This window comes from Poromitra crassiceps, assembly GCF_964638095.1.
Source record: "Poromitra crassiceps genome assembly, chromosome: 5".
NCBI lineage: Eukaryota > Metazoa > Chordata > Actinopteri > Beryciformes > Melamphaidae > Poromitra > Poromitra crassiceps.
In genome coordinates, this window is record NC_139642.1 from 38976701 (window position 1) to 38997831 (window position 21131).

The window sequence follows — 21131 nt, forward strand, 5'->3', positions numbered from 1 at the left end:
ACCGTGTCGTGTCGAGCCCTTACCTCAGTCTCCATCTGTCATCTCTCAGCATGCCGCCCATGCCGCCCATCTCCCATAGCATCATCGTCTGGCAGTGGAGAAGATGTCACTTGGTCTGGTCTGGACTACAGACTGTATGAGGAGGACCCGTGCAGCGTGCTACAACTCAAAAGAGGAGGAAATGCGCCACCGGAGCGGCACTAACGCGAATGCTGGGATTATGAGTCCAGAGATTCACAATCAACTGTTTTTTTTCCGCCAACTCGCTCATGAACGTTTATCTGCAGTTACAACGTCCGACCTCAAGGTGGCGGCATTGCACAGGGATTGTGTTGCTGCTCTCCCCACCACAGTAAAAGATCAAGCATTTGCAGTGGTGGTGAACCAGGGAAGCTTTTATTAAAATGCTCAGAGGGCGCTCATGCAACAGAATGCAAAGCCTTACAGTTTTGCATTCTGATCAAACTGAAGGCCATTCAGTTTATTGTGTCTTACTTAATTTATGAATGCAACCCTAGATTTTCAAATACCAGCTGAGTCAACTGCAACTCTTCCTGTTTGAAAGTAGCATTGCTTAGCTTACAGTAAGATTACCACATTGCATTCCAGGAATGGGCAAGTGCTTTTTCTCTCTCTCTCTTTTTGTGGCCAGTGACATTTCCAATGAAGCGCTGCTGCATGCGTGTTTGAGCTGCCTTCTCTGTGCTGCTTTCTAATGCTAATCCAAAATGCATTTTAGATGTCTGGACTTGGCATGCAAGACTGCAAGAGTCTGCATCTCCCCTAGTATTTGAATGCCACATCGCCCCTCTTTCTTTCTCTCTCACACCCACCCACCCACCCACCCACACACACACGCACACACACACACACACACACACACACACACACACACACACACACACACACACACACACACACACATACTCGGCTTCCTCCAGAACGCAGCCACCTCTGCTCTGCAGGCCCGGGGACATTAATGTCCCCTGTTCGGTCCCCTCTTCCTCTTGGTGTGTTCAAAACAAGGATGCCTTTGAGTCCCCCTGTCCAGCTGCACAGTTACATTCAGAAGCACAAACACTAACCTCCCTGTGTAATCACTATGGACAGAGAAATGACAGAGGGAGTTTTAAGAAGAAGAAAAAAGGCAAGAAATCAGGATGATAGGAGTGATTTTGAGTGGGTGGGTTGTTGGACGGGGGGACTCTGCATGAACACATCCACAAAGAAGGAGTCAGGATTCAAGGATGTAAAGCAGACATCTAATGAGGTTTTCTAGTCCTCTTTCTTTGCAGGAATTCACTTCGACCAATCTCCATTAAGACTGTGTCAAGATCAAAGTGTCAGGTGTGGCCTATTTATTTCCTTTGATGCAGTGAAGAAAGCAGCACAGATGTCACTTCCTGAGGTTCGGCGGCGCTCGACTTGATTGCTCATCACTATCTCTCTCTCAAACTCTCCTCCTCCTCCTTCCTCTATTGGTACTTCATGTGCTCACTGTTTTCTCGCTAGCTACGCTGAGGCGAGTTGTGTGTCTCTCTCCTCTCCCCTCCCCCTTGCACGCATGCACACACACACACGCACGCACACACAAACACTGATGCGAGTTCCCCTATCTGTCAGAGCCAGTTCCTCCATTTAAGATGCTGACTTGTTTATGTTAAAGCTAGGGAGGAGGACTGGCAAGTGAATGACTTTGGCTAGTTGGTGAAGCTTGAAGTTGTTTCTTTTTACCTCCTCTCTCTCTCTGAGCCAGGCAGAGGGACTGCAACTTCTGTTTTGTTGTGGATTTTGTGGTTGATAGGCAGATTGAGATAGCAGAGCAAGAGAGAGAGAGGTTGACTGACACAGGCAGTGGACTGACAGGAGCTGGCTGGGGTTACGTGTGGAGTCTAGTGGATGACTGGTTGGCGGGCAGCTTTCAGCCCCTCGCCCGTCGCACTGCCCTGGGCACATAAACAGAGAGGACACAGAGGAGGAGGAGGGCCAACCATGGTGCTGTAGGGAGGCTCTCAGATGCCCAAGCCGATCACCAGCGCAGGAGGAGCGCCTTGGAGGAGAAGACCTCTGCAATGAACAAGACCAAGAGGTAAAAAAAAAGAAAAAGAGAAGAGGGTGCACCAAGACAGAGAGTCTGGTGCACTGTCTCAGACCCACTTGCAGTTCTGTTTCTTTCTTTCTCTCTTTCTTTCTTTCTTTCTTTCTCAGTGAGCATTTGCAGGGTGTGAAGTATTAAGATGTGTCAGCAAGCCTGGTTTGTGCAGTCGGGATGTGAGAAGAAGAAGCTTGAGGTTATCTGAGATGCAATGTGGTTTGGGCGAAGAAGTGAGGCCATCTGAGTTCTCTCAGTGTTTCTGCTGTTCATTTGGAATCGATCAAAAGCAAGACGGCGTGCAGTGGAGCTGTTTGTTTAAGACAAAGGTTGCAGGTGTAATTATGTTATTCACACACACACACACACACACACACACACACACACACACACACACACACACACACACACAGTCACTGCTAATGTGTTTGACCTGCATATCATGGATGATGTCAAGTTCAAATTATTTGTGTGTACTGCACACAACCAAGCCCTGACATTCCACAGTTGTGCGTGCTTGTCAAGTGTTGCCTGCTCACCTGTACATGTATTCTGCTCTCTCTTCTCTCTACTCTGTCTAGCTCATCTCCGTGTATTTTTCCTCTGGGACTTCAGCCTATCACTGGCCCATACGTTGACCTGTTGGTTACGTGTATGGAGATGTCTTTGCATTTGAATTTAGATTGCGCTAAATGGCGAGAAGCTGCAATATAAGCAGTCTGTGTTTTCATTAGTTCTTCTTTACTGCTGTAGTTGTGACCGCAGCTCTTATCAGATTGCCTGGAAGGAAGGGGTTGTGTTGAATATTAAGGTAGTCAGAGATGATGTGATGCCTACCTGAGCTTAAGGTGGACTGATGGAGTTAACATGCAGTCCCCTCTTCAATCAGTTGTGAGGTTTAGCCCGGCTGCACAAATGATCAGAGAAATCAGAGCAGAAAATGACAATATGAGAAGAGAAAAGAAGAAATACAACATGTGGGTGAGACACACAAAATACCCAGGGGCACAGGTATAATTTCATTATCTGTATGCCTGTTAGACCTCAAACACTTTTATGTTTCAGAGGTGTTGAAGAGGTTTATGGGCATTTGATCAATGTTTTTTTCACCTTCCGGTTGATAACTATAATGGTTGGTACAGTTGCTTCATGCTGGACAAAATGGATGAATGACTCGTTGCAAATAGATGTATCCCGTGATGCGGAGGGAACAAGAGTCCAGGTTGTGAGAGGGACCAAGAGAGAAAGAGCAGCACACAAACAAGGCCTTCAAAGGCCCCTGGCTTCAATTAATCAATTAAGGAAAGAAAGAGAGGAATTTGCATATCCCCCACCAGTGTGTGTGTGTGTGTGTGTGTGTGTGTGTGTGTGTGTGTGTGTGTGTGTGTGTGTGTGTGTGTGTGTGTGTGTGTGTGTGTGTGTGTGTGTGTGTGTGTGTGTGTGTGTGTGTGTGTGTGTGTGTGTGTGTGAGAAAAGGGGAGAGGGGGGAACTGGATCTCCAGCCAGGAGCCGTGACACGGATGGGAAAGGGAATTTCCAGAGAGAGAGAAAAAAAGGAGAAGCTATTTTCTGAATGGCATGAATAGAGCAAGGATGAAGAAAGAGGACAAGAGTGGGTGAGGGAGGAGTCAGTGAGGAAAGGGAGGTGTGAAGTGTGTTTCTGAATCAGCGATATGATGGACTCGGACCCAAGTTCACTAAATAAGGCTGTGATCAGACTGCAGGCAAACGTGGCCCAAATCTGTTTGTTTTGTTTGTTGCTCATATGTGACTGTTTTCTTTCTTCAGAAGAACAGTGTGAACAGCACAAATAACATGGAATCTGATCTTTTCAATTCTGATTTGGGCCACTTTCATATGTGCTCCTAAATCAGACACAGGTCTGATTTTGTTTGCAACGCGACCTCAGTCTGAACAGTCATATCGGAATTTATGCGACTTTTACATCACTCTCTAGAGATCAACATCCGTCACAATTCAGCGCTGGTGGGAGTCACTCTGTCAATACAAACATGGAAGACAGCTGCCATGGAGGGAGTGAGTGGAGGGACATGAGGTGTTAGACCTCATAAGTATTTGGGGTGACACATCAAGTGAAACTTGAGGGGTTGTATGGAACCAGTCTGTGTTTGAAAGCATATCAAAAGAAAGTATCAGAGAAAAGTTAAGAGCCTTAAAGCTACATTTAAAGAAACTAATGCTTATCTTTCAATGAAACCGTGAATGCTGACTTGGCCTCCATGTTTACTTGCGTACGACAGCGTGCTGTGTGACATCTTTGTTATTGTTCTCTTTTGCGGGGCAGTACAGAACCGTGACCAGTTCACACTGGAATCTGATATTTGCCACATTTACAAAACAATGTGAATAGCTAAACAAAAACAATCTGATCTGAGCATTAAATCTGAATTGAGCACTAAGGCTTGCAGTGTGAACGTAGCCTGTACCTTCATTCTAAAAGGACAACCAAGGGTTTTTGGGTCATTGACACAAACATGAAGGATTTTTTCTCTTAGTACTGAAAGGACTTAAACACTGTGTGTGTGTGTGTGTGTGTGTGTGTGTGTGTGTGTGTGTGTGTGTGTGTGTGTGTGTGTGTGTGTGTGTGTGTGTGTGTGTGTGTGTGTATGTGTGTGTGTGTGTGTGTGTGTGTGTGTGTGTGTGTGTGTGCGCGTGCGTGCGTGTGTGCGTGTGTGTGTATACATGTTTACCCTGTGTGCTGTTAAATATAGTGGGAGCATTGTTATATTTACTCTTGGGTATCTTATTCTAGGTAAAGGTGAATGCAAATGCACAAACAGTATGGCCAACTGTTTTTGGATTTGCATGGGAGTCCACCACACGTTGACACTATATTTACCAACCCGAAGAACATAAGTTCCGTTCCACAGAAAAGAGATCATAGATTGCTAGTGTACATTACCTGCTCAGCACGCTCTGGGGGAAAGTCCCTTCACAAACGTCATAATGTGAATAACATTTCTGCTTCTGCACTTGTGTTTGTAGTAGCGCGTGTCTGTCGCTGCTCTGAGTCACAGGCAGGGAGAGATGACACACTGTAAAGGGCAGTAAAGAGAGAAAGGCCAAACTGACAGTCTAGAGCAGGGGTGCCCAAATTATTTCCCATGAAGGGCCAAAACTCAATCTGGGTGGAGGGCCAAAAATAAACGTTGTGGAATTACATTAAAATGTATTGTGTTTTATAGAAAATTAACATTCTAAATCTAAAATAACATTTCAATATAATAATCTACTTTTTATCTGTTTGGTAATTGTAATAATTTGCAATTGGTTATATATATTTAAAAAAACATCTGCATTTGTGGGGAGCTTAAACATTTAATCAGTAAACACCCAGTTAAAAACAGTTGTATTTTCCACCTTTGTAATCAAGAGAGAAATTTGACTTAATTCACAACTTGAAAAATCCTCAAGGTACTTTGAAAATCAGTTTCGTAGTGGTGACGTATATTGTACTCTTTCAAAACAGTCACTCTCTGTCTGCAAATGAGACAAACCGCTGTTGAATTTACTTCGGTAAAAAATACTCGTCTTGCCACTCCGTCCTAAACTTTCTTTTGTCAGTGTGCCACTGCCGTGATGATGATCTGTCCATCTTGCTGAGCTGGTGTAAAGCCAGTGACTGGGGAGGGATCAAATATCAGAGCTCACCCCCCAACCAGGTGATTCAGCCAACCAATCAGGAGCAATCAATCCTCAGATAGCAATGCCTCACACCTGTGTGATAGAGTCGGGGAGAGAGAATACGAGCTGCACAAAATTAACGTTAATCGTAGATAGAAGAGTCCTGACATCTCCATTCAGGCGCGGACTGCATAATCGGGCACGTCGGGCAACTGCCCGGTCGCCTGGCCTGCAAAAAAAAAAAAAAAAAAAAAAAAAAATCCCACCCCCAAATCCGTGGCGGGCCAAAAAAAAAACAGCGCCCCAAATTGGGCACCACTGGTCTAGAGGTATGTGAGTCGATGCAGACGAGGCAAAAACTGCAGACCTGTTATAACAGGTGGCTGAAGTTTGGAGCGAATTAACCCACACACACCACCTTGAGTGTGTCCTCGTTTAGGCCTACCTCTTCCCTCATATAGGACTACCTGTCAAAAGGTTTGGACACATGTATTTTTCTTTATTTTTACTACTTTCCCACTTTTTAGAATAATAGTAAAGACATTAAAACTATAACACAAATGGAATTATGCAGTGACCAAAAATGTGTTAAACAAATCAAAACTTTCTTATATTTTAACTAATCATTAGCTAATCTAATGATTACGGTAGCTACTCTATGACATTTGATTGACCATTAACTAATAGTTAGTTCCTCATTAGTTATGTAACTCATTTCTCAATTAACTAATGATTATCTATATTTGATAACTGACTATTAACTAATCGTTATTTCCTCATTAGTTACCTCACTCGTTTCTCAGTTAACTAATGATTACCGTTATCTATACTGTATTTGATAACTGACCATTAACTAATAGTTAGTTCCCCATTCATTCCTCATCAGTTCCCTAGTATTCTACTCTAAATTTTGTGTAGTAAAAAAACCCAAAGGAGCCCCAAAATGGCTTTAAAAACAGGACATCCAATCAGGTGTGTCCAAACCTTTTGCTGGTAGGAGGTACAACGTGTTAATGTACAGTACCAGTGTATTTGTGATGTTAATCTCTACTTGTGTGATGATCGGTGTGTGGATAATAATGGTGGTACGTGTGTTTTGAACTCAGTGGCCAGCTGGTCTAATGAGGGGAGGATGGGAGGCTGGACCCAACATGGGTTCCAAAACTGAACCAGAGTGAGAGAGGCCAGGCTGTCTGCATGCATGAGTGTGTGAGGGGAGGGAGCAGGGAGGAGGCAGGGGGAATGCGTGGCGGAGTGATAGTTGCGATGGCGGATGGAACAGCACGTCCAAGGAGAGCTGGTGGTATAAATAGGTGATTGAACGTCACCCGTACGCCTGTATGAACCTGTGCAGCCAGGAGTGTCCGTTGATGTGTTGTACATAAAACAGTGGCACAGTACTTGCTTGGGTATGTGATTATAATATGGATGTATGTGGTGTATGGTGTGTGTTAAGGATGTGAGTCGGCTGTGGAAATTAACTGCATAGACAGAGGCAGGTTGAGAGAAGGGGATGTAGGCCTGGTCATTCGGGGAACTTGTCGTCAGTTCTGTGAATTGCTAATGTGTTTCCTGGTAATGTCATCACATCATACAGACAGACCGCACTGTCTCAGTTTTGGGTACAGCACGACGATGTTTCTCTAATGGACGCGACACAATTTTCGTACCACATTTCAGAGATACACAGACTGAATAAAACTCTGGATAAAACCCTGGGCTGTAAATCACACTGACATAGGCTATGGGCAGGGGTGTTTTCCTCATTTCATCTGCAAGGCTGAAACAGAAGATATACACTTACATGAGAAAAGTATGGGAGAGAGTGAGAATTCGTGGTTAATATGAAATACAGCAAGACATTACTAAACTGAACGGCTGATCTGAAGTGCAAATATTAATCATAATAGAACACATGGCAGTCCAATGTGTTGCATAAATGCCTTTAAAGGCTTATTGCATTAACACTAGAAAAGCCAAGCTGTGGTCAACTACTGCTGTTTTGAAATGTAGAATATTGCAGCTTTCAAAATGTCCCTCCACGTCTTTCCAAAATGCATTTCTGTGTAGAAATGTTTCAAAATCACGCAAGGAAATAGTTGTTATGATATTTACCCTGTTCAACTGATGACTAGTACACTGCCAAAACCCACTGCTCTTTGTAGAATTAAAAGGAGATTGAAACAACTAGAGGGAGTCCTCAAGTCTTTAAAAAGGAACGGAGGATGTTTACACTGTGAAAAACAATTCATCCACATCTGTCTCCCTCCAAAAATACACTTATGACTGGGACACTTATGATTCGACAATCATGGATGCAATGGATAGTGGAAAAGAAGTGACAGATAGACCTGGGTAGACACAAAACCACTCAGAAATCCTTTACTTCAGTGCCCTATTTTTAGATAAAAAAGGTGACTGTCACCTCAAGGTGACTGGTTTTCATCCTTGACAATAGCCTATTTCAGCTCCGAACAAGCAAACACCATTCCCCCATCAATCTGTGACCTATTTCACAAGCGATGAATCATCCAACCTGTTCTAACTTTTTCTATATGCCAGGTGGCAGCACACAGACGAAGGTGTGCAGCCCAGAGTCATGTGGTTCATACCAACATGGCTCCTTCTGAGCATGGTGGTTCAGAAAGCTGCAGCGCTGGAGCAGACCTTATCAGATCTGGAGAGCTGAGCATCTTCAGATGTTGACCTGCACAGGCTCACCGCAATCTTGCGCTGCTATTTCTTCATCTACATCTATTTCTCTCTCACTGTATCTGTATGGCTCTCCCTCTCAGGAAGCCCAATGTGGAGAGCCCTGGTGGGTTGAAGAGCAGGAAGCCGGTCCCGCGGAGGAGAAACACATGTCCCAGTCCCCAGGACATCAGCCGAGCCCTGCAGACCCCCAGCTCCAGCCCCAGCCCCAGTGCAGCCAGCCTGGATGAACTCATACAGCGCTGCCTCAACTGCTTTGGTCAGTGTCTGTGTATGCTCCTGTCTCTTTACCTTTATCACTTGCAGGTTATATAAATGAGGGGTGAGAGTATCTTTACTCTTTTATCACTCACAGGTTATATAAATGAGGAGTGAGAATGTCTTTACTCTTTTATCACTAGGTTATATAAATGAGGGGTGAGAGTGTCTTTACTCTTTTATCACTAGGTTATATAAATGAGGGGTGAGAGTGTCTTTACTCTTTTATCACTCACAGGTTATATAAATGAGGGGTGAGAGTGTCTTTACTCTTTTATCACTAGGTTATATAAATGAGTGATGAGTGTGTCTTTACTCTTTTATCACTCACAGGTTATATAAATGAGGGGTGAGAGTGTCTTTACTCTTTTATCACTCACAGGTTATATAAATGAGTGATGAGTGTGTCTTTACTCTTTTATCACTCACAGGTTATATAAATGAGGGGTGAGAGTGTCTTTACTCTTTTATCACTCACAGGTTATATAAATGAGGGGTGAGAGTGTCTTTACTCTTTTATCACTCACAGGTTATATAAATGAGGGGTGAGAGTGTCTTTACTCTTTTATCACTAGGTTATATAAATGAGTGATGAGTGTGTCTTTACTCTTTTATCACTCACAGGTTATATAAATGAGGAGTGAGAGTGTCTTTACTCTTTTATCACTCACAGGTTATATAATTGAGGGGTGAGAGTGTCTTTACTCTTTTATCACTCACAAGTTATATAAATGAGGGGTGAGTGTCTTTACTCTTTTATCGCTTGCAGGTTATATAAATGAGGGGTGAGTGTCTTTACTCATTTATCACTCACAGGTTATATAAATGAGGAGTGAGAGTGTCTTTACTCTTTTATCGCTTGCAGGTTATATAATTGAGGGGTGAGTGTCTTTACTCTTTTATCACTCACAGGTTATATAAATGAGGGGTGAGAGTGTCTTTACTCTTTTATCACTCACAGGTTATATAAATGAGGAGTGAGGGTGTCTTTACTCTTTTATCACTCACAGGTTATATAAATGAGTGATGAGTGTGTCTTTACTCTTTTATCACTCACAGGTTATATAAATGAGGGGTGAGAGTGTCTTTACTCTTTTATCACTCACAGGTTATATAAATGAGGAGTGAGAGTGTCTTTACTCTTTTATCACTTGCAGGTTATATAATTGAGGGGTGAGTGTCTTTACTCTTTTATCACTTGCAGGTTATATAAATGAGGAGTGAGAGAGTGTCTACTCTTTTATCACTCGCAGGTTATACAATGAGGGATGAGAGTGTTGGGCAAGTTACTCAGGAAGTGTAATTAGTTACTGATTACTCCTTTAAAAAGTAATACAATTACTTTACTTATTACTTGGTTTCAAACGTAATTCGTTACATTACTCGTTACTTTACTATATTACCTTCGCTACACCAGCTCAGAAAAAGTGACATACAACCTGTTTAACCAGCTCCTTTTACAAATGAATCCACTTTATCAGAACAATTATTAACCTCACAGCAGGAGTCAACATTCAGCCAAACTGTATACCTTTTATTTATTTGCCTACCTAGGACAAAAAAAGTAATTGCCTTCTGGCAACGCAGAAGCCTGACATAGCTAGACCTATCTCCACACTGCATTTTAGCGCTGTGCCAGTGCTGGAGAATGTAATGCAATAACTTGAAGTTACTTGGATTAGTAACTGTAATATAAATACTTTTTGAAAATTGTAATCCTTTACATTACTAGTTAGTGGTAAAAGTAATAAAATTACAGTAACTAAGTTACTGTAACTAAGTTACTGTCCAACACTGCTCGCAGGTTATATAAATGAGGGGTGAGGGAAAAGGGACTCCAGAGAGAGGGAGGGAGGGAAGGAGAGTGAATGTGTGAGACAAAGGCCAGTCATACAAAAAAGCTTTGTTCTGTTAGTTTGCAAAGACCGGCCAGCTCTTCCCAGGCACTGCTAGACCAAACAAACCCTCTCTCTCTCCTTTCTTTCTCCCTCTCTCCTTCTCCTTCTCTCTGTCTCCCACACATACACGATTATCATGGTCAAATTGGCCAAACACCCTCATTTTTGGCCTTTGACCCTTTCTACCAACAACCTTAAAAATCCACTTATAGGATTATATAGGATTTGTAGCACTCTTTATATTAATATATGAATCAGGTTTGTAAACAAACAGATTGGCTATACTTCAGGGCGTATAACTCGTGCCAGTCATTCGGCAGCGGTTCATGGTCAAACATGCCCTCTTTGAAATCAAACTACTCCTTCATACTTTCAGCTAGAAACTCCATTCAAACATTAGTACTTGATCACTTTAATTCAGCTTTTGGATATCTTTTGTACTTTTTGAGATATAAAAAAAATGCAACCTTTATAATGGAATCCTATGGAGCCAGGCTTGAGTGTATGTCACAATTCACTCTAGCTGAGTTTCCAGGCATGACAGTTCACACAACTTTAACACTACAACATCAAACCCTTCAGCTACTGATCTCACTCACAATGTCAAAATATAAGCGATGTGACATAGTTTTTGAGATACTAGCAGAATACCTGTGCAGTGTATGATAGCCATTAGAGCACACACTCACTGGCCATTTAGTCAGGCCGCGCTCACAGAGTTGGCATGCAGCCTTCTCCTCTCTCTCCCCAGAGGGTTTATCATAGTCCACTTCCCTGGCTGTGCTCCTCCGCTGAACTCCATCAGTAGCTAACGAATGGAGCTCTCCATGGTGCTGAACCTGGGTTCAAGTAGTTTATTTGTCATAATACAATGTATAAATACAATGAAATTCTTTATGCTCTGAGCACCCTCAGCCTTACATACACAAGGACATGGTCGCAAAGACAGACAGAAAAAGGGTGTAGACCTACATAACTATGTAGGCTACACGTGATACAGACATGTCTGTACACAGTGCGTGTAGACATAACACAAACCACAATACAGTACAATACAATAATGGTGCCTGAGGGAAGAAACTGTTACTGAGACGGGTGGTGTGTGATTTGATGCTCCGATAGCGTTTTTTGGCCACTAATTAGCCATTTTTGCCCATTTAGTCAGCCCTAATTATCTAATTCAAAAATCTGGCTCCATTAGGTCACCCACAGGTCACCCACAGGTCACCCACAGGTCACCCACAGGGGTGAAAGGTGTGGAAACATCCTGGACGGGTCGCCAGTCCCATTTCAGGACTGACACAGATAGACATACACTCACATTCACACCTAAGGGCAAGTTAGTCTCCAATCTACCTGACTGGCTTTAAAATGTGGGAGGATGCCAAAGCACATGGAGGAAAATGTGAACCCAACTCTAGGCTGATTGCATTGAACTGAAATGAAGCCGGGTCCGTCTTGCTGTGTCAACCACTGAGCCAGGGTGCCACCCACTTTTTTCTTTTAATTATTGTTAATCCCAGAGTGATCTTTGATTGTTGAGTTCTGTGTTTTGCTTGCAGATTCTGACGGGAAGCTGTCCAGCCCCAGAGGGTCCCAGCTGGTCCACATGACCCTGATGATGCACAGTTGGGTGATGCCTTCCCAAACGTTCGCCAAGGAACTACTGACCCTATATCCTCCACTGTCCCTCACTGCAGTGCTATTGGCTGGCCCCGGTCCCACTGGTCCCAATCACATGTCCATTAATCCTTACCATCAGAAAACAGGCTTAGTTTTGTTTTTCACTCCTATATGCACTCATTGCCAGGAAAGCTGATTTGAAGTAGGTCTCCTCTAGTGGAGATAGTGCAACGTTGTGCTGTAGGTGCGCAGTATGTTGATATCCTTGACTCTCTCACCTATAACGATTGTCCGTCTGACAAGAGGGGACTGAGAAGGCCACAGATATGCCACCTCATCAGGTTAGTGGGTGCCTTTTTCAGCAAACACAAACTGTGACAGAAGTGGTTATCCTGCTCTGTCTGTGGGCAGTAAACCTGATCTCTCCTGCTTTGTGTTAAGGCAGTGGATCAGCCAGTTCCCAGCGGTGTTTGAGGCAGACCCCGTCCTGGAACAGACCATGGGGGACCTGTTGACGCTGGTCAGGTCGGACGGAGAGGAGACACATTCTGAGTTCGACACCTCCTGCCCGTAAGCCGTGTTGTAATTACCCCCTTACCCCGGAGGAATCCCAGACAGTCATTGCCATATCTGACCGTTACTCCCAACAGGAGCAAAACAAGAAGAGAAGAACCCATATTGAGAAAGGGCCTGTTTTCCTACATTGCTCTTTTCCCAGAAACCCTCATGTCAACATATCCCAGGCGCCCTCGCCCTCTGTGAAGAAGAGGAAGGTGTCTTTGGTCTTCGACCACATGGAGCCGGACAAGATGGCCGAGCATCTCAGCTACCTGGAGTTCAAGAACTTCTGCAGTGTTTCAGTGAGTTTGAGAGCAGCTTCTTCCTGATTATCATTACTTTGCTTACACGAGAGGACCTAACTTACGGCTAGGCTAAGGACACCTCATCATTGTGTTCATCACTTGTAATGACATCACTGGTCAGTTGATGCCTCCCAAGTTGACTCCCAGAACAGGCTTCCAAACAACAACTAAATGATGGCCATATTTTTGGCTCATGTAACAATCACATCAGGATGGAAGGGGGTGAAATTTCGTTATTTGCCTGTTGATAAAGAAAGTCGTGACATAGTAGCAACAATTTATAAACATAACGCTATCTTACCTGCCCGGTAATCAGGAACAACCTTTTCTCTTGAAAGAAGAACTTGTGGATTGTTCAGATGGGTCGCAAATACGTTATCATCGAATGACAGATCTTGGAGTTTATCAGTTTATCTGCAGACTTTAGTCAATGATGTTGATGACAGACGGGTCACACACCTCCAACTATTTAAAAATATCTTTCCTTTTTCTTCTAAAGTCAGGTAAGACATTTGCTTGTTGCAGCAGTCTGGGGTTATATTGGATTTTGGGAGCCACTGCTAGTCATGGATACAAGGTGGGAAATGACCAGCAGATGTCAGCCTAATGTTAGAGAATTGTTGTGTAGCTACTCTGACAGAAAAAGCAGTTAGGACTAAGTAGATTATAAAATAATGTCTACTCTAGCAGCTACTTGGCAGATAACACCATTTGGATGTTCAATTCTATTCTAGAAAATGTAGTAGGCTAAGGCTACCACTGGAAAAACCACTGGAGAAAGAAAGTTAGTTTCCTACACTATTTGTATACCACAGAGCAAAACAATACCACTGCTAATTTGTAACCACCTGTTGCCAAGTTTACCTCGCGGGTTGACCTCTGCTGTTCTCTGGCCCGGCTAGTTCCTGGACTACCGGAGTTACGTGGTGCGAGGCTCGGTGAGGGACAACCCTGCGCTGGAGCGCTCGGTCATGATGTGTAACGGCGTGTCCCAGTGGGTCCAGCTGATGATCCTCAGCCGACACACAGCCCAGCAGCGAGCCCACGTCTTCACCAAGTTCATTCATGTGGCCCAGGTAAAATGGCTGCTGAGTCGCCCTCCCTAACATCTAAACAGATGGCTAAAGGGGCTAAGAGGGATTTTCATTTGGCTGCCAACAGCTGTACATGTTTGAGTTTAGTTGTAGGGAAAATGACAACTTTTGTGCTCTCTCGTACCCATCCAGTCTTCTTCTTCTTCTGTAGAAACTGCGAGCCCTGCAAAACTTTAACACTCTAATGGCCGTGACCGGAGGCCTTTGTCACAGCTCAATCTCCCGTCTCAAAGACACCTCGAACCTGCTAGCTCCTGACATCACTAAGGTATTTCACATATTTCACATAACCATGAATCACAGTCCCTTGATGATTGCTTCACTCTTCTTTGTATGTCTCCACAATGAGCTTTGATGTCATTCTGCCAAATCCACGTCTACTTGGCATGATGATGTTGTCACTGCCTTTAATCAGGATGACTGCTGGATTTCCATGAAATTCGATGGGATAGGCCTTGGGCCAAGGAACAAGTTATTTGATTGTATCCCGGATCTGCGATTCTTGACATTTAAATTTTTGTTTTTTTGTCACAACTGTGAAACTAACTGAGATAGAACATTTATCCCAAAGCCAAAGGGTATGTTTACAAGGTCAAGTAATCAATTTAATTTCAAATGTGATGTGTTTAAGTTAGTGTAATAGCAAGTTGGAGAATTGTAATGCATTGACGGGGGTTTGTGTTCTCTGATTGCCTTCTAGTTTTCTTTTGGAGTTGCCTTTGGGGTTTAAGGTTGGAGTTTCTTTGTCTTCGCTTCAGAGTCTATTACTCCCTTCTTTTTCAGATGTTTATATCATTCATTTGTATGTGCAAATAAACTGTACTTAAACCAAACCTAATGTAAACGCCGCCCCTCCCCAAATGTTCTAATGTGCCCTGTAGCTTTGATCACTAGAACAGAAAACAAATACATTAATATGTACTGTCCATGACATTAATTCATGTACAGTATATAGACACACATGCACACAATGCATTTAACAGTGGCCAGCGGGTAGCGCTGTACTATGCAGTGCAGTGAACCTCACTCTCAGAGACCTCAAGAGATGCTCTAGCATCAGATGCTAGAGCCCATGGGTTTTCGCTAGAGCGTCCGCCTCCCATGCCGGAGGTTCCCGGTCCGATCCCCAGGTGGAGACTACACAACGTTGTTACAAATACATCAATGTTTGCTATCGTGCTCCTTCTCTCCTCCGACAGGCCCTCAGTGAGATGACAGAGCTGCTGTCGTCTCGCAGCAACTACAGCAACTACCGGCGGCTTTACAGCGAGTGCAGCGGCTTCAAGGTGCCCATCCTGGGTGTGCATCTGAAGGACCTGATCTCGCTGAACGAGGCCCTGCCCGACTACCTGGAGGAGGACAAGATCAACCTGAGCAAGCTGCAGCACCTCTACAGCAACATCCATGACCTGCTGGCCGTCCACAGCTGCAGCCCGCCCTTCGAGGCCAACAAGGACCTTCTGCATCTGCTCACGGTAAGAGACAAGTGAGGGCTACCCAGGCGCCAGAATAAAACTTTGGCATTTTACATGTTGGAAAACCAGGGATATGTGGAATATCGGCGTGAAACCAGGGATATGTGGAATATCGGCGTGAAACCAGGGATATGTGGAATATCGGCGTGAAACCAGGGATATGTGGAATATCGGCGTGAATTTGAAACAAAACATCACGAAAAAACTTTTCTAAAGCGTGGTATTTTACGTCTCAACATAGATTTGAAACAAAACGGTGATTAATTTGAAAACCTTGCTGCCTTTCCAATATTAAACGCAAATAAAACTACTTTTGTTATGTTTAGGCAAGTAAAAACAACCAAAGTTGTTTTGCTTGCCTAGACATAACCGTGTTGTGTTACTTGTCTAAACATAACAAAGTTGTTTTAATTTTCTAAACATAACCATTATGTTTAGAAAAACAACTTGGTTATGTTTAAGCAAATAAAACATCTTGGTTAAGGTTAGGGTTACATTTTGTTTTAGGCTTAAATAACAAAAAAGTTAAATGTGACTCACGGTCTATACTTGGGAAACGCTATGACCATGACTGGGAATCGAACAGACAGCCCTCCGGTGTGAAAGGTAATTGTTTACACCCTCCATCCACACAACACACTTGACGCCACCGCAGTTCACTAACAGACTCAGACATGTAGAACATTAATATTCAAGAAACGTGATATGCAATGCATTTTGGTTCAGAAATTTTCATATTCTACATATCCGTGGATTGCAGAAACATACAATGCGCCATTTTATTCTGGCAATCAGGCTGGGAAGAGAGAGATCAAAGATCAGAGAGGTGTTTGAAGAATGGCTTTTGATGTCTTAAATATGTTCTCTCCGTGCCTCAGCTGTCTCTAGATTTATACTACACAGAAGATGAGATATATGAGCTCTCCTACAACAAGGAACCCAAGAACCCAAAGATCCAGGTCAGTGGGGCTGGATATTCCTCTTTCAAGTTTATCTCACAATGTGTGTACCTCTATCTTTCTACACCATCAGCCTCACATTTGTCTTAGCCTCTTTTCACAAGAGTAGGGACATTTGTGCGCTCTGTGGGTGTAACTTCTGGTAACAAAACAAAAGCACAGACTCAGTGCTGAAATACATCAAAGTTGACCGCATCAAAGCGCCGTACGTTGGGGAAGTGTGTTATGTGGTGGGTGTTTTTTCACAAGTGCAGTCCTCCATGACATGTCTCGTCTTTCTGCTTCTCCTGGGCCCCTTGCAGCCTGTAGCTCCAGTTAAACCGCCGGTAGTAGCAGAGTGGGGGTCAGGGGTCACCCCCCGGCTCGATCCTGACACCATATCTAAACACGTCAAACAGATGGTGGATGTGAGTACGTAACGCCGACTCTGCAACAACCTCCCGTCTTTCACTTCCTTATTACCGGGCAGACTAAAGCAGAACTAACAGTTCCTGAGAGGCCCTCAGCAAGTGAAATTGAACGTGTGAATGTGCTCTGTTGCCCCCTGCAGTCCGTAATGAAAAACTACGACCACAAGCAGGACGGCTACATTTCCCTGGAGGACTTTGAGAAAATAGCAGCCAACTTCCCCTTCTCCTTCTGCACTCATGAAACTGCCAGGTGAGGAAGCTGCCTTAAGCAGGCCTCTGACCGTGATCTGGCTGCAAAACTGAGAACACTACCTAAACTGTATGATAACACCACAAGGAAAAGCTGCTTGTGACGTCAGCTTTTAATTCGCTTTGTGATGTATTTATTTTTGTTACTCTTCTACCCAGACAGGGGCAAATCAGTCATGAAGAAATCACCTCTTACTTCATGAGGGGAATGTCTGTGTGTGCCAAGCTGGGCTATAATTTCAATGACGTCCATAACTTCCAAGAAACCACTTACAAACGGCCGACATTCTGTAACACTTGCGGAGGCTTTGTGAGTATCCATTCTCGTGTTGTCTGCGGGCGTGTAACTGCGTGTAACCTATGTAACTGCACTAATCTGGCCAATCCAGCTGCAATATGACTCATGTACATCGTGTCTCCTCTGTTGTAGTTGTGGGGAGTGAACAAACAGGGCTACCATTGTAAAGGTAAGATTATTTACATTTCACAAAATGCACCTAAATCAAAGGTTAAACCTTTCAGATTAACACCAATGTTTGTTTGTTTTTTCATTATTCGTCCAAGAGTAATCAGTTGATAACCAATACAAGTTCAGGTGAAGAGATGTTCCTTCCATTATGGCTTCTATTAAGTTCTATCTAAACACTTCCTCCCTCAGACTGCGGGGTAAACTGCCATAAACACTGTAGGGCTCTGGTGGGAATGGAGTGCTCGAAGAAACACAAAGTTTCGGGTAACTCCTGTCCATGTACCCCCGCTCCCGACTTACGACAAAAGGGTAACAGCTGGAGTACGTTGTTCTCTATTACACACACACACACACACACACACACACACACACACACACACACACACACACACACACACACACACACACAAGTGTTGGAGTTGAGACCACCTAAACCGAGACAAGACCAAGACTGAGGGGGAGGGGAGAGACTGAATCAAGACCAAGAGAGAGGGGGTGGGGGGGTAGACTGAGACCAAGACCAGACCAATGCAAGACCATTTTCAAAACCATAACTCTAATGATGAACACTTACACCATTGCTCTGCTAACAAAATGAATCATTATTTAGGAATTTTTGTAAAATGCAAATGGATGTCAAGTAGGCCTACATGACAGAAGACAAGCAAGCCTTTGATCTGAAACACTGCAATTCCATATCACTGATGTTTGGAAAGGCTCAACACAGTGGGCAGAATGAAGTGTAAAACACCTTACTGCTGTCTAATTATGCTGCAGCCACTGATACTGTATGTAATAACCTGTATGATACTGTATGTAATAACCTGTATGATACTGTATGTAATAACCTGTATGATACTGTATGTAATAACCTGTATGATATGCTCTGTATGTAATAACCTGTATGATACTGTATGTAATAACCTGTATGATACTGTATGTAATAACCTGTATGATATGCTCTGTATGTAATAACCTGTATGATATGCTCTGTATGTAATAACCTGTATGATATGCTCTGTATGTAATAACCTGTATGATACTGTATGTAATAACCTGTATGATATGCTCTGTATGTAATAACCTGTATGATATGCTCTGTATGTAATAACCTGTATGATATGCTCTGTATGTAATAACCTGTATGATATGCTCTGTATGTAATAACCTGTATGATATGCTCTGTATGTAATAACCTGTATGATATGCTCTGTATGTAATAACCTGTATGATATGCTCTGTATGTAATAACCTGTATGATATGCTCTGTATGTGGGAGTATGCTATTCATTAACAGAAGCATTAGTCTATAGTGGTTATGTTGAAACAAACATTTATTTGATATGTAAACCTCTTGGGCCTGCAGTAGAAAATAATTTCACACAATGGAAAACAGGGTTTTTCCTGTCTCAGAATGGGCCTTAATGGTGATGGGCCTAATGATTTTCTTTTAAGACCACAATTGTGGTCTTAAAAGAAAATCATTAGTCCGGCTTGTCAGAGACCATCAAAATGTGGTCTTGAGACCAAGACCGGTCTCGAATACTCCAACACTAACACACGCACACGCGCACACACACACACAGAGTGAGTTCCTTGCCTTTGAAATGAGCTGCTGCAGTCCAGTCTTCTGATATCTCAATGTCTCCGTTAGGTTCAGAGGAGGACACCTTCGTTTTCCCCCACAGTAACGACATGGAACACAACAGGCTCACGCCGATTATGAAAAACAACGCCGGGGACTTCACGCTATGCGACCGCTCCATGCAGAACGCCAGTGACTTTATGCTTTCCGACCGCTCCACGCAGACCGATCCTGGGCTGTGGACACCTGAGCAAGAGGACAAGAGGGGAATCCACCACAGCACACTCCTATACGCCTCCCCAAAGGGAAAGGTGAGACATAGTCCAACACTTTCAGAAATTACTACAGGAACTCATGACTGATCTACCAAGACTGGCCACCCTGGGGATCAATAAAACCATAACTCACTTCCAATACTAGAAACGTTGCCCAAAATACCTACTTCTAACTACTAGGGCTGAAAGATATTGACAAAAACTATTTGCGATTAGCGTGCAGGAGTTACAGTTTAAGTATGATGTAAGATTTTCACCAATATTGTTTTTCATTCGTGGGCCAAAAATTACCTGGGACACTATCACCTCATTTAGAAATACATTTGGGACACCCCTCTCTCTGAAACAATTCACAGTTCATATTAAAATTTAGATGTTTCAATTATTTGCTCTGCTCTACTTCTAACCTAACAGGTATACAGACACAGCAAAGGAAACCCAGGTTGATTTTGACCCATGATTTTAGTGTCTAGCAGCATCCTTTTCAAGAGGCAACATTTGTCTTTCTGCAATGGATAGCTGGGGAAAACAGCATGTGTGCTCAACAGCTCCCCAGTGTGGCTAACGTTGGACATTTACTGCTCCGTATGTGAGCATGAGGTGGAAAGTGAACAGGTTTTACCACAGTGAGAGAATAGCAGTTTCTTGACGACACACTTTGCTCCATGTTCCAGGCCAACACGCTGCCCAACAGGGCCAGAGGATGCTCCATGCCCGTTTCCTTCCTGCAGGAGAAGATGGAGGAGGTGCATCTCTACAATGAGGAGAGAGCCGGACTGAGCGCTCAGACTTGTACAGCTTCACACATGGACATGAAAACATCCGGACACCGCTAGGTTTCTGACTGTAAAACATTGAACCGATGCGACTTATTGGCCATTCATACTAGAATGCGAGCCAGTACTGATTAATATGGACTCCTTCACGTTTGAAGTATGATTGTATCATGTTTATTTTCTTCTTTTTTCTGCCAAACTTGTGAAGATTGGCTCTTACCATTTAGGCATCAAACACCCGTTTCTTAATTTATGACCACCTCATTTTGTTCTCTGGTGCTAAGCTGCTTCTAGCAGACTTCAAACCATAAAGTCATTGAAAACAGTGATGAGATAATGGTTTCGCCTTATATGCACAGCAAAAGCAGGGTGGGTAACTAACACTAGCATCCAGCCAAATTCTGCTTAGTTTGGACTCTGGGAGCTACTGTACATCCGCCAACTCGACTGGTGAATTTGGAAGGCAACACAGCATCATTTTTCACAATAACTACAATTTGATTGGCTGGTGAAGCAGTGAAAGTCTTGTGAGTTCTTGGATCCAACAGCCAGTGGCTGAAAAGGTTTATTTCCTGCCCTGACAAAGTATATGAGATTTGACATTCAAATGTATGCAAAACTGCTTTCAATGTTCACTGGGAGTGCAATGGAACAGCACTTATATCAAAAACTGGCAGCAAGTGTTTAGCAAGATGCTTCTTTTATATTTTGTCATTTTGATGTCGTCACGTTAGTTGAGAAAATACTC

General features: G+C 43.4%; 1 protein-coding gene across 2 annotated transcripts; it reads left to right on the forward strand.

Moving 5' to 3' along the window:
- The first annotated feature begins 1670 nt into the window (after positions 1–1670).
- Positions 1671–21115, forward strand: rasgrp4 (RAS guanyl releasing protein 4). Of its 2 annotated transcripts, none has more exons than XM_083636461.1 (17): positions 1671–2089; positions 8533–8708; positions 12168–12279; positions 12507–12569; positions 12670–12798; positions 12947–13088; positions 13994–14167; positions 14337–14453; positions 15385–15660; positions 16539–16619; positions 16922–17026; positions 17170–17279; positions 17438–17588; positions 17709–17745; positions 17937–18068; positions 19402–19643; positions 20282–21115. In XM_083636461.1, the coding sequence occupies exons 1-17, from the start codon at positions 2073–2075 to the stop codon at positions 20441–20443; spliced, it is 2226 nt and encodes a 741-aa protein (XP_083492587.1). In that variant the 5' UTR covers positions 1671–2072; the 3' UTR covers positions 20444–21115. The 2 variants fall into 2 exon arrangements, with proteins under 2 accessions (XP_083492587.1, XP_083492588.1); XM_083636462.1 differs by having other exon boundaries at positions 17937–18056.
- Positions 21116–21131: the final 16 nt, after the last annotated feature.

Coding starts and splice junctions, on each gene's coding strand:
- rasgrp4 (XM_083636461.1), top strand. Junction 12,799..12,946: donor GAGTTCGACACCTCCTGCCC/GTAAGCCGTGTT, acceptor CTCTTTTCCCAG/AAACCCTCATGTCAACATAT. Junction 18,069..19,401: donor ACAAAAGGGTAACAGCTGGA/GTACGTTGTTCT, acceptor TGTCTCCGTTAG/GTTCAGAGGAGGACACCTTC.